Below are 14,303 nucleotides of genomic sequence, written 5' to 3' on the forward strand. Positions count from 1 at the left end.
ATTAATTCTCAAATAAAAAAAAAAGATTTTCAGTACAAATGTGTACAAGCAATGCTAACTGAGCTGACATTTGTAGCAATGTTGTGTTTGAATGTTGTCTGTTATTTGTAAAAACATTATGCATCATCTTGTAAATCATATCTCTGTCTGTCTGGGGGAACAGCTTTTGTTATGTAATTGTGATAAAAATAGTTAAGTGCTTTCAACCCTGTTACCTGCAAGTGTGAAGAGTGATGTAGTGTTGCATGATGTGTCCTTTATGTAGGTTTTCTGCATGTCAACAGTGTGTGTGGGTGTATGTGAGCAGCAGGACAGTAGCAGGACTTGTGTGCGTGAGGGTGCATGCGTGTGGTCACTGACCATACGCATGTGTGTATTTTGAGTCATACGAGTTACACGGTTGTCCTTTTTGTGGTGTGGATGGACAGTGATATTGTCCTCCCAGTGTCACGTGCTTTGGAATATGCTGGCTGCCTTTGTTGTCCCTCTGCCTGTTCTGCTTTTCTGGCACTTTCATACAATGGTGCACTTGAACACTGTGATGTTATTAAGCCTTTCAAACTACTACAGCTTGAATTCCAGCCCTCAGGAAAGACTAGCATCCCAATGTAGGATACATGGCACAAGATTCATCATCGAGGAACAACAGCAAGGATTGAGTATAACATCAGAACAAAGGTGACTGACCCTGCGACTTATGAGCACTTTATTTATTGTTCGTTTAAGACTGCATTTAGGGGGCTATGCTAGGTGCTTTGCTAATGCTATTTTCAGTGTTGTACCTAAATAACTGACAAAATCTCATTTGCTTGGCTTTTTTTCTGATTCACAATCTTGACTGCCATAATTTAAGCTTCCTATATACTCGAAAAAACAAATTCAATGTGACTGTGTGACTGATGTGAAGCAAAATAGATGTAGAGTACTTAATAATAATACAGTGCTGCATACACACAGAAGAGGTTACACCGGTTTGCTGAGTTCAAAAGGACATGGTGTACCAAGTTTCGCTGCATAATGTTACTGGCTAGGGGGAAAAAAACTGCTTGCTTAATTAGTTATCACAATATTACCATGAGTTGGTTCTTGGAATTTAGAGAGCTATGCTAGGTGACAGGCTAATGCTATTTTCAGCATTGCCAAAATCTAAAAAGCGGACAAAATATTATTGTTTGACATTTTTCTGCTTAACAATCTGACAGCCATTATTTAGGGTGTATTTTGAACAAGAAAAATGATTTTGATGGACTGATGTAAAGGAAATCAGATGGGGAGTACTTAATAGTACAGTGTTGCATACAGAGGTTACAGTGGTTTGCTGAGTTCAAAAGGACATGGTGTACCAAGCTTTGTTGCATAATATTACTGGCTAGGAAAAATAAGTGTGTATTTAATTAGTTACCACAGTATCACCACAAGTTAGTTTTCTGCTCCACAATCTGACAGCCATTATTTAGGCTCCTTTATTATTGAAAAACAAGAAAAATTGATATGACATAAATGTAAAGGAAATTAGATGTGAAGTAATTAATAGTACAGTGTCACATACAGATGTTACAGTTGTGTTCTAAGTTCAAAAGGACATGGTGGTCCAAGTTTTGTAGCATAAATTTGCTCACTACGTAAAATAAATTCTGCATTTAATTAGTTACTGTAATATTGGCATGTGTTGATTCTTGGGTGCCGTCTATAGGTTTGCTTCCACGGGTACCAAAAGGAAGTTATTCCTTGCCACTGTTACCTTAGTGCTTCTTTTTAATGGGAACTATTGGGTTCCTGTAAATAATATTATAAAGAGTACAGTCTAGACCTGCTTTATATCAAAAGTAAACAGAGATAACTTCTGTTATGATTTGGCGCTATAATAAAAATTGATAAATAATTCATAAAATTCACTTGACTTACTCATGTGTTGACAAGTAAATAACCAGTAATTCTAGATGTGCTCCAAACATTCTTATAGTCATTAACAGCAACCTGGGTGTGTTTCCAAAGATCGTAGTGATGCTGTGACCCACAGCAATGAAACACTGTACTATCAACAATGGAGCAAGGGTGAGATAAGTTCAACTGTTTTTTGACCTATGATCTTATATTAGGCAATGTCCCAGCGAGCAGATGCCTCCCAGTGTGGTGGGGTTGTGGTCGAGTTTGAGTCGGACGACGTCAGGCATGCAAGAGCTAAAAAAGCTAGGAGTATACCAGGTGAACTTAACTTTAAATCCAACTAGAATTTCTGCAATGTGTCTGTAGCTTTTGCTGTCTAATGTGTGCTTATTCGACTTTCATGCATTTCCTTGTAAAGGTTCAGCTCTTATCTACCTCAAGGGTCCCAAGTTTCTCATCTATGTCAGTGGAGCATTGTCAATGTGGGTAAGAATCATTTCCTGAAGAAACAGATTCCTGGAGAGATAGATAAAGCCTGACTGCAAGGTAGACTACTTACTGTAAACTGTGTGACAGCATACAGGCAGCACTGTGCAAAACAACACATAATAATGACAACCTGTTATGCTGTGTTGAACAGGGTGACCGAATGTGGCACTTTGCAATCTCTGTGTTCCTGATTGAGCTGTACGGCCGTAACCTGCTGTTGACTGCTGTGTTTGGATTGGTAGTGGCTGGGTCAGTGCTCCTACTTGGGGCTTTGATTGGTGACTGGGTTGATCGCAATCCCAGAAATAAAGGTATGCACAACAATTCCACACCCATTTGAAAATTTTTAGCGTGCAGTATACCAGAGAGCAGTGATATATTCAATCTTGGGCTGAGAAGTCTGCTGGTGTTCTTTCCTCCCAGGTGGTAAATTGCATTTCCCTGATGTCTTGAGTGTAAATCAGTCCCTGATTTGATAGCTAGCAGGACCAGCAGGACTCGAGGCACAAGCTTCACAGCCACTGACTTGTATCTGCAAAGACAAGCATTATTTTTTGTTTGTAGAGAATATATAATGTTTCTTCTGAGAATCTAAAACGGTTTTATTTTTGTCCCCTATTTTAGTTGCACACGCATCTCTTTTCATTCAGAACATCTCAGTGACAGTATGTAGCATTGTGCTCATGTTGGTGTTCTTATATAAGCAAAGGATTGAAGAGATCTGGGATGGATGGCTTACTGTGAGTACACACTACATATTTGACAAGTAATCACAAATCGTAACTCGACAGCATGTTGATCTGCAAAACAGATTACTCACCATGATTACTGCACAGAGGAGTTATTGCTGCTGTTGTGTTGTTGTTTCCTCTGTCCTGTGTCCGTGTTGTCTCTGCTTCTGAGCTGGTGGCTACTCTGTGCTGTCATAGTAACATGTTGCATCGCAAAACTTACACAAGGTGGTTTGTTATACGGTGGTGATCATCCTGGCAGATGTGGCAAACCTCGCAAGCACAGCACTGACCATTGCCATTCAGAGGGACTGGATTGTGGTTATCACAGGCTACAACCGAGGTCACCTAGCTGGTGAGGGGATTCATGCTCTATTAATGCAACTATCAGCTTATATTCAATGTTTGTCACAGGCTCGCATTACTGATTGTGCATGATATAAATACTGGAGTACAAAGAATATAGGGTATTGGTCATTTCTGCTCTTGCTGAAAGTCCACTGGTGGAAGCACATTAACCTCTGTGTCTTTGATCTTAACAAAAGGAATGAATGCGACCATGAGGCGGATAGATCAGGTGACTAACATCCTGGCCCCACTAGCAGTGGGACAGGTCATGACCCTGGCCTCCAATGTAGTTGGCTGTGGCTTCATCCTGGGATGGAACCTTGTGTCTCTCATTGTGGAGTTCTTCTTCTTGTCACGGGTGTACCGCATCGTCCCTGCTCTTTCAATCAAACCACCGGTGGATGATGAAGACGACCAGGTCTATCTGCAGAGGATAGAGAGGAGAAGGTCACAAGGTATGGACTCTTTTCGGATTTTTTGAGTTCCCCTGTTTTCCTAGATTTTAATATTTTAATACACTGATGTTCATAAAAGCTGGTGGGCATCATGAAATCGTACACATGCTAAGTGACCTTGTAGGTATGAAAAATAAAAATGTATAGTTCTAACAAGTTATAACAATAAATTTTAGAGCAGTTTATTAGGCTAAATATGTTAATTAAAGTCACTTTCTCCTCACTATATCATTACATCACAATTACTCCTTTTTGAAATGCCAGTGAAAAAGTCATAAAAGTTCAATCAAGTCAAATTTGAACTGAATTTGAAATCAGTGCTTTGATGGTAGGATTGATCAGGAGACATCATTAAAGGAAATATTCACCCCTGTTTATGGATGTCATACATGTCTAATCAGTCTTGATGGTAAATGTTGTCATATGAAGCAGTAAATTCCTTAGCACATGCTATATTGACCAAGAAAAGTTAAGGCATTGCCTACATGTATGAGGATGCATTGCATGCACACAACTTTCTGATGCTCACACAAAAATATTAATCTAGCACACCACCTGGCTACCCAGAGGCAGAGACTAGAAATCCAAGCTTCTTTATTACCTACTACATCACTATGACATCATTGGATGCAAGAAGAACAACAGATTTTGCAGCAGGAGAACTCAGTCTTCTTGGTCAGTATAGAACAACTGAGGAATAAATTGAAGACAGAATCTTTGGCCTGCATACAGCATCCATCTGTTACAGTCTGTATTCCACATACAGACCATATAGATAAGTGTAGATGGTCTGTATTTTGACTGATGATGTGCAACAGAAGTGATGGATGACATTCCTCTTTCTCAGCAGATGAAGGTAATATTGCACCACCTCAACCTCTGACAGAAGGTAACTGCAACACAAGCCTACACCTCAAAGAAATCACCAACCTGCCGCTGTGTTTCCGGAGGTTTCGCTGGCTGGTGAGCACCTGTAAGGACGGCTGGAGGGCCTACTACCACCAGCCCGTCTTCCTTGCAGGAATGGGTCTGGCTTTCCTCTACACCACAGTCCTGGGCTTTGACTGCATCACCACTGGCTATGCCTACACTCAAGGCATAAGTGGCTCTCTCCTCAGTCTGCTGATGGGTGTATCAGCTATCACAGGGCTGATGGGCACCGTGATGTTCACCAGACTCAGGAAGACCTATGGCCTGGTTAACACAGGCATCATCTCAAGCTGCCTCCACCTGGGCTGCTTACTGCTGTGTGTGTGCTCTGTGTTCGCCCCTGGCAGCCCTATGGATCTTAGCTTGCTGATGCCCTACATTACCTCCAACTCCTCTGAGCTTGGAGACATGGCGAGCCAAAGGCAGAAACACACTTATCCTCTGAGGGGAGGCAGCAATCAGCCACTGCTACCCGACCGCTCCTCCATCCACTGGACCAACAACACTGTGCTGTTTGACAACGTGCCCACCGGCACAGCACCAGAATCTTACATCTCCATTATCCTGCTGTTCTTGGGTGTCATCACTGCACGCATTGGTGAGTAGACGCACATCAAAACCTCACTGGTTTCAATGGACCCCAGTCCATTTATTACATTGATATGCAATTCATGGGAATACTGTCAACTGTAGAGCCTGATCTTTACATTGGCTGAGTAAATACTTTTAGCGATTAAAGGTTATCATGAATATATTGCTATCCATGTTGGGAGACAGGTTGATTGCTGTGTTTTTTTTTTTCAGGGCCAGTTTTGATTATTAGTGATCAAGGAAACAATTAACTGATATTTGGAACTGACATACATTTGCAATAAAAATGAAAATCAGTGTCAAACCCCGACACAAAACTTAATCAAAAAGCCTTTAAGCATATGTTAAGATGAGGGTGGACCATTGAGTGAGACAACAGAGTGATGGCAACAGACAGAGAGAGTCGGCTACATTGGAGCCAAAGAAGCACATTTTAAAACTAGTTTATCTTATCAGCATACTCAGTTTCTAATAATCGGGAAAATGCTGAATTTTGGCCAGCTCAATAATCAGCAGACTCCTACTAGGCAACAAGTTATGGGAAATTGAATACAAAAAAAAACACACACAAAAAAACAAAGTTTAAGGAAATCACAAAGTATTGCCATTACATAGTCTTTCCACCAGAGAGCACTGTGCACTGGTGACAATTGCTGAATTTCTCTTTTATTTCTGGTATTTTTACATTTATCAGTAGTCAGCAGTGTAACATTAATAGGCTAATGAATGTAGGGCTGTTGGATTTTTTTTTCAGCCACTCAACACAATACAGTTGTTTTGGCTGGAGAGAAAAGCAAATCTACCAACCACTTGCATATTTTAGTAGCATTTGGCTGGTGGCTGGTGCTAATTATAAGCCCTGGTCGACAGTAGAATTACAGTGTCCATATATGGTATAACCTCTGCCACAATTGCCCCATGCATGCCCCACAATTACAGTACTTAATAATCATACATTAGGAATGCCTATAAAAATGTCAGTGTTGGTATCAGCCTATTCAAGTATGGGTTTAGCTCCAGCAAACAATTCATGTCAATTAAGTTCTTGTGTGAAAAGCTTAGTCTTGTCAAAATATGGTGTTATGACAAATAGCTTATTCTTAAAGGGAAAATTTAGCACTATTCATGTGGATGTCCAATTAGTGTTGATGGTAAATGTAGTCAAGTGAAACTAGAAATTCCTCAGTGTGTGCTATATGTAAGTATACTGAGTTTTCCTGCTCATAGAGCTGTGCTGCAATGCCTACCTGTACCAGGATGCATTGCGGGCAAACTTGTGATTCCCACATCCATGTTACTGTGTTATCGCCATCCTATCCTATAGCTGTTATTCTGTTAGACAAAACATAGCATTGGGTGACAAAAATACTGATCCAGCATGCCCCATGGCCACGCAGAGGTGGAAACTAAAGATCCAAGCTGAAATAGCCTGTAGTTCTTCATTATATCCAGTTATACCACTGGAGGAAGGAGGAACAACAAATTTTGAGATTAGATTAGATAGATTATTACTCCAATTCACTGCATAATTATCATCAACACTACCAAGAAATCCACATGAAGTGTTGAACTTTCTCTTTAACAGCCAGATCATCTTTTAAAGCTCAATGACGTCTGTGTTTTAGGTCTGTGGTCCTTCGACCTGACAGTGACCCAGCTCCTGCAGGAGAACATCTGTGAGTCAGAGAGGGGTGTGGTAAACGGGGTGCAGAGCTCTATGAATTATCTGATGGATCTGCTTCACTTCATCATGGTGATCTCCGCTCCACAGCCGCAGCACTTTGGCATCCTAGTTATCATCTCTGTATTATTCATCACCACTGGGCACACTATGTACTTCCTGTATGCACACAAAGCCAAGAGAAAACACCGCCTCGACACATAAGGAACAGGCATGGCCCACACATCCAGGCATGAGATGCTTATGAGCACTGACTCCACTCTGCACCTGTGAAATGAATGTCTCCCTCCTGTTCCTCCAGCAATCTTATTGCAACACTCCACTCCCAACTTAGCCATTCATTTCAGCACAACACTGCAAGTGCCTGTCCCATCTAGGTTGCTTTCTTCCTGCAGGCCCAAGTGCCACAGCAGCAAACAAGAACTCAGGTGAAATAGAGTGGGAGACACGCTTTCCCTTCGTCTACATAAGTTGAGGTGGCTACAATAAATGCAGCGATGGTACCTCCAGGGGAAATGTCCTGGTCTAACATACAGCAGGACACAAAGGTAACAGCTATGGTACCAGCACACGCCTTTGCAAACCCTGTAGGATTACTGAGAGACTTTCATCAAACAAGCCTGTTAACTTACATAGCTTTTTGGATGGGAGGGTGGATAGATGGCAAGATTTTTCTAACCTTCACTCAGTAAAGAACTGGTGTTGTGAGGAAAACTTAAAAGTGATAGATGAAAATATAAATAAGACGAGACAGTACTTCTAGTGGCATTGATGTTACTGATCCGTCCACTTGGAAATATTCCAGGATGTCCAAAAAGGAATATAAAGGGAACTTGATGTGAGATTGCTTGGTTAAAAAAAAAAAAAACAGAAAGGCAGCCCCCCCTTTTAATGGACAGCAGTGAAAGGACAAAGTATTTCCTTCTCCTGGTTTGTTTCTCTGTGGATGAATCAAGCAAACATTTGCCTTTCTTTTATGCATGTAAATCTGGTTTATGGATTACAACAACAAAAACATTATCACATCATGCCATGTACTTTAGTCAAACTTTATACAAACTATTTTATTCTAACTGCTTGTGTACTTAACTTTCTTTCCTTCCAATATAAAGAGTGATATTAATAGTTTTATAGAAATCCAAGAGGAAAGCAATCTTCATTTTGTGCCATGTTTGAAATCGGTGATAGCTCTATGTTGATAGCAAATGTCGACTACTGCTATCAGCAGTGTTGTATTACACTTTGCTTCATTCTTTTGTAGTTCTGATGAACTAAACATTACCTTACCTCAACTAAGAACAAGAACACTGTTGGGAATATGACTTGGGAATTACTCTCAGCTACTGTATGTTTTCATATCTCCTTCATGTACAGTGGACATAACATCAAAGTTTAACCTTTTGTCATACAACCAGCAACACTCAATATATTTGTATAATTTTCCTGTGAAATATCCGTATTGCATGTTGTCCTTATTTTTCAGACTGATAATTATGATAATAAAGATGACTGAAGATGATCCTTGGCCTCAAGTCTTCTGATCAAAATAATCAACAAATACATGTATGTAATGTAAAGAAAAGTGCTTCATATGATACACCAGGAGTTCACAAACTTTTTCAGCACAAGACACAAAAGAGAAATTCGGTGTTTTCCTGCAGCCCAAACAAGCCTGCAAGTTCAGGATGGAATAACATAAGCAATCACAACTAACACTGACAAGTAGTGGGAACACACTCCTCGCCAACTAACAGACACACGAAACAAACAATTCAAATGCTACACTAACAAACACATCCACTGTCAAAACACTGTTTCTTGAATGTCTCTTCTTTCCACAGAAAACATTCTGTTGACTTTCCCTATTGCTGAATGTTTGTGGAGACATCTGTACAATCTGTTAATTTTTAAGTTCTCATTAGCAGCAAATTCAAATGCTCTTCTTCAATTTAATTTTAGAACCATGACTGCACATATGTTAGCAGTGTTATGCATTTTACTCAGCCAGTTGGTGACCCAATAAAAATGGGTCTGTGACCCATTGTGTTTAAGTCTGGGAAACGTGGCACTAGATGAATTTCTACTTAGTCAACTAAATACAGTCAGAAATCTCAGTCATAACATTGTAAATCCATTTGTCCATATCCACACCCACTGAATAACGTCGCCAATTCAACCTTCACAAGTTAATGTTAGTACTGGAATCATTCCAATAAAATGGACAGCCACATGGTTTAACACTATCTGTCCCTTGTAGAGTCTGAAAGTTTATTTACAGAATCCTTTACTCCCAAGGGACTTTCAGAGATTTTTTTCTAACAACTTAATTTAATAACCACAGAACTTGTAGTTCAACCGCTAGAAAACTTATACAACCTGAGGTAGTGGAGTTAATTCATTACCCGTCAGAATAAAGCTGCAGCAGCCACAAGACTACCACAGGCAGAAATATCAATAGTGTAAAGGGAAGACTGTAAGGACAAAACATAAAACATTTACACATTGTATTAATGTTGCAAACATATCACAGGCAGAAAACATTCAGTGTCTACATAAAAATGCAATGGCCTTTTGTGGCCAGCAGAGGTCAATGTCACATTAAATGGTCATCTCCACACCAATATAAAGTGAGAAAGCTTCAGGCCTTTGTGCATTATTACCATAGAAATGATACAAAATACACAGATTGGTATCTTTACACTGTATCTTTTTAATCCTCAGACTTTCTATAAACCACCCAAGCGTGATTACAATTCTAATGACAATCATTCAGAGGAAGACATATAGAATAATGTTAACATGAAGAGGGGAAGGCATCCAGAATTAAAGGACATGGAAATTCAGTCTGTTATTTTCATTTCGCAGTGTCCGATATCAGCATGGTATCAGAATCCAGATTCACCAGTGATATTAAACATCCCTGAATATGTACAAGATGCCAAGAAATGATGCAATATGGGACAAAGGTCAAAAGGAGTTACAATATATTGGTTTGCCACAAACACTGGATAGCGTCAGCAGCACTGCACATCTGAGTTGCCTATGCCAGCTTCTGGGAGCCTTTCATAATTTTATGTTGTTTCAGTTGATGGTGATACTGATCACCTATATCATCGCGGCCCTAACGTGATACACCAAATTAAGGTTATAATCTTCCATCACAATCACTGGCAGAGTGTAGTTACCTTGGTAATGAACAGAAGCCTTGAGCAGGCTGAGAGAGGCAACTAGCCAGGAAGAGCTGTTGTTGGTGTGGGAGGCTGTTTTACTGGAAGCAGCGCACACAGTAGCATCGTGGACCTGATAAATATTGAGCTTGAAAATTAATACTTGCAGGTTAACAGTCAATTTTTTTTGCTCTGTAATATTGTCATTGACCAGCTCAAAGTCCAGACATAACAAGGAGGACCACACAGGTAAAAAATGCTCATCACACTATTCACAGGAGTCTTGTTTTGTGTAGTGCAGTACCTAATAACCCCATTAAGATGAAAATATGTCTTTCTTCTTCTTCTTCTTCTTCTTCTTTTTTAAAAAAATAATTATGGAGGTCACAAATATAATTTTAAACAAAGCCAAAGTGAAAATGAACAGTACCCTGCTGAAAAAAATACCTGGCACTGCAGGAAGTGAAAAAATAAATAAATAAATGAAATCATTTTTATATTCTAAAGGGCCACCCACATGTACTATCTCTGGAGTCAGAATCTGTGTTGATCCAACAAATACATCAGAAAATAAAGCTGCTCTGATATAGCTCCACAGCATTTTAATGAGTTTTGCTTTAGGGCTACTCTCAAGTTGGGAGTAAAAATGTGTGCTGACTGAGGGCCACTTAAAACTAAATTCACACATAACACCTGGGGTGAAATGCACTAAGGCAAGGTGCCAGCTGTGCCAAGCTCAGGGACAAGCTAAGTTTAATAGCAAAAGGCAAAACAGCCAAGGTGTAACACCTCAAGCAGCTGCAGTGTAAAAAAAATTCCTTAAATGATTGAAAAAAAATGTCTGATTCATGAAACAGTGGCTTAATTCTTATCTAAGCCTCAATGATCATTGTTTTGTATTAGAAAGTTCCTGTAAATCTGCCAATAACTTACCAGTTAGCTTTAAACTGGCCCCAATAAATGCCTCCCATGAATTATTATGACCTACATTTAATTACACTGAACACCACATGTGTAGTAAGATGATGTGGCCTCCATTATTTAAATATCAATACAACCATGTAGGAAATCCCAAAAGCAAAATCAATGAGAACTTCACAGCCATAAACTTAACCTGCACTCAACGGTTTCACCCTATGATAGAAGTAAGAACACACAACAGAAATACAAATCCAAGGTCAAGGATTAAAAGCAAGAAAAAAAAGTAAGTAAGCCACCACACAAAGATGTTTACCACATTAACTGGCCATGTAACTACAGGGAGTGTACTTTCTATGGTTCTTATATATTTTTCATTTTCAGTGTGTTTTTTCTACGTGTTTTATTAGCTAGCTACCTAGCTAACATTAGCTTATATTAGACTGCATTAGTCTTAGGTAGGTGCACTGCTGATGTGTGAGTCACTGCTTGAAAAAGGGTCAAAATATATAGAAAGAAACTGGATAAAAAGTCTTTAAGAAGTCTAGAAATCCACATGTTTTGTCAGTGCATCTTTTCAAAGTCTTAGCTTATTACCCTTCAGAAAAAAACAAATATCTTCCTCTTACACAGAGGTTTAGGACACAGTGTAATGTTGCTATTTGGTCCTTTCATGCCCATTTGAACTGACACTATGGTCCCTTAAAATTAGCCCAGTTTCTCTTGTGTGTAATTTTAATTTGTGCTTAAAAAATTAACAAAGGCACTGATGCAGAAAATATAGGTTACATTAAAACGCCATGTGGTGATGTCACTGTTTCTGTAGTTTAGCATTTTCTCTCATTTTTATGAGACTGTACAGCTGTTGAATTTCTTCTTAAGCACTTGACTGGATGTTATTTCATAAAGGGGTTACTGTAACAAGCGCAGTGAGGTTTCATCACTTTTTCAGAATTTTCCTCCGCCGCAGGCCTACAGTACGGTGTACCTCCCATGGTTGTCATGGTATAGTCCCTGGTTAAAGACAGCAGCTTTAGAGGGAGCTTGCTAACAAGTCTGACTTTAGGCATTCTCACTTTGCAATTCATTTACTTGAGAAAACTGGGTCAGTGGTAGCCCATTAAAGCATGAGTTGTCCTCCTGGCTTTGTCTCACTAAGGAGGAACGTTCACTAGCAAGGAGCAGGAAGGAAGACAAGTTTGTTTTTAGATATTTCCTTAGTTTCTTTCCCAAAATGAAATGGTATAGAATAACACAACGCTAAGAGATAGTAGAGTACAGTACAATGGCTAGGTTTACTATCAAAAAACAAAACAAAAACAAGGATGCAGTAAAAATCTGTTGTTGCTTATCAAGTCCTTGAAGTGTCAAATGATGAGGAAGGCTTTATTGGAGCATTTTGACATCCCATCTATAATGAACAAGTGCCAGTTATGAGTTGAGTGATAAAATTTACCTGAGCTTATGCAGAAATAGGTGCATAATCACTTTTAAAGTCATATGCTGTATATGAGGGCAATGGGCATCTTCCCAATCAGTTACTTGGAAAGAACAAAAGAGCATTGTGGAATGATGGGTCTCAACTTCACACGAGAGAGAAGCACCACCTAGAGATGGGGACCTTTTCTCATTCTGCGCTTTGCTGTATCAGCAGTTTGGAGCGGCAGCACAATTGAATGGCTTTGCAAGGACCCAGTCAAGCATCACAGTGCTGACAGAGGGGGAAAAGATATACCACTAATAGATTAAGTGTTCATAGGAAGAATTAATGTCCTTGCTTTACCTCGGTCAATACATTTAGGATCACACTGGTTCGTCTCTAACAATGCTAAGGAACAGACAAGCTTCATTTAATCAGACAATGTCCGACAAGTGAGTGATCTTAAATAAAAACAGACAGTTAGATAGAACAGTATAGGAGAGAGAGGATAACTCCACAAAGCTCTACTGCACTACTAGTAATTAAAAAAAACTCCACAGGATACTTTAAAGGCTTAACTGTAGCTTTCTTAAAAAAAACCCAAACATTTTTAATAGTCATTATTGTTTCAATTAATTTTATAATAAGATTTATGGGAGTCTATATGGCAGAAATGGATTAGACTAAAAATCATAAGTATGTTTTCATTTGTGTATAATCACCAGAAAATATGAATTGTTTTGGTTTTGTCACCCTTGAATATGCTCCTTATATCTGCAGAGGTCCTCTTCCTCATCTGCCATGTTGTTCCACCATGACTCTACAGTAGTCTAGAAATGACAAACCAAACAGTGGCTCTTGATACAAGTTACGAGTTTCACATCCACCCTCGTTTTCAATGTGCAAGCTCACTGCTAGATGCTACTATAAATCCTAATTGATGTAGACCCTAAATTTGTCAAAATCTGTCAACGATTAGTCTGCCAGTTTCACGATAAACCATGGTAAAATTCCAGAGGATTGGTATTATTGTTTCAATTTTTAACTATCATTTAAGCTGTTTGATTACCATGCTTTGAAAAACTCACGGTAAACGTGGCAAAAGTCTCCCAGACACAGGCCCGAAGGCACACCAAAACATGATGATCAATTTTTTTTTCATAAAATTCCCATCATGATTTCCCAAGTTGTCTTCACACTGTCAGACCAATAGTTGAAAAGTCATACATATTTAATTTACATTAGTTTTCAATTACCAAAATTGCTGTAACTTTATGTTAATAAAATGCCCCACATAGCACATTTTGATCTGCATCTGCATTAAGTGGTCCATCTTATTATTGTGTGATGAATATATGGATAAGTTACTTTTACGTTGCTTTCACTCTAGGGTGTACTTGACATTCATTTACTGTATTATATTCATTCTAACTGAACAGAACAGTTAAGTATCATTTCAGTCCTTGAGCTTGAATGACCTTATTCCTCCCCACACACGTAATACGTCTCCACCCTAACAAGTGTTTGACCTTCCAGTGTAATGTTCCCTGCCCACCCAGTCCTGGATCTTGACGCTCTCCTACTTTCAGGAGATTTTGAAACTTCCTTTTTGGGGCTGTCTGGCTCACCAGATGTTTCCTGAACTCACCGTGTTCCTAACTCGCTCCCCTCCCCAGTGGTAAAAGG

General features: G+C 39.3%; 1 protein-coding gene across 2 annotated transcripts; it reads left to right on the plus strand.

Annotated features, from left to right (window-relative positions):
* Positions 1 to 338: 338 nt before the first annotated feature.
* LOC146321374 (ferroportin) lies at positions 339 to 8,596 on the plus strand. 2 transcript variants are annotated; one of them, XM_084725671.1, is made up of 9 exons: positions 339 to 678; positions 2,100 to 2,205; positions 2,306 to 2,373; positions 2,528 to 2,687; positions 3,001 to 3,116; positions 3,336 to 3,462; positions 3,653 to 3,910; positions 4,758 to 5,438; positions 7,057 to 8,596. In XM_084725671.1, exons 2-9 carry the CDS (start codon positions 2,103 to 2,105, stop codon positions 7,314 to 7,316), a joined length of 1,773 nt encoding a protein of 590 aa, XP_084581797.1. In that variant the 5' UTR covers positions 339 to 678; positions 2,100 to 2,102; the 3' UTR covers positions 7,317 to 8,596. The 2 variants fall into 2 exon arrangements, with proteins under 2 accessions (XP_084581797.1, XP_084581798.1); XM_084725672.1 differs by having other exon boundaries at positions 4,761 to 5,438.
* Positions 8,597 to 14,303: the final 5,707 nt, after the last annotated feature.

The sequence above is a fragment of the Lutjanus erythropterus genome, chromosome 9, assembly GCF_056507025.1.
Source record: "Lutjanus erythropterus isolate fLutEry1 chromosome 9, fLutEry1.hap2, whole genome shotgun sequence".
NCBI classification, from domain to species: Eukaryota; Metazoa; Chordata; class Actinopteri; order Lutjaniformes; family Lutjanidae; genus Lutjanus; species Lutjanus erythropterus.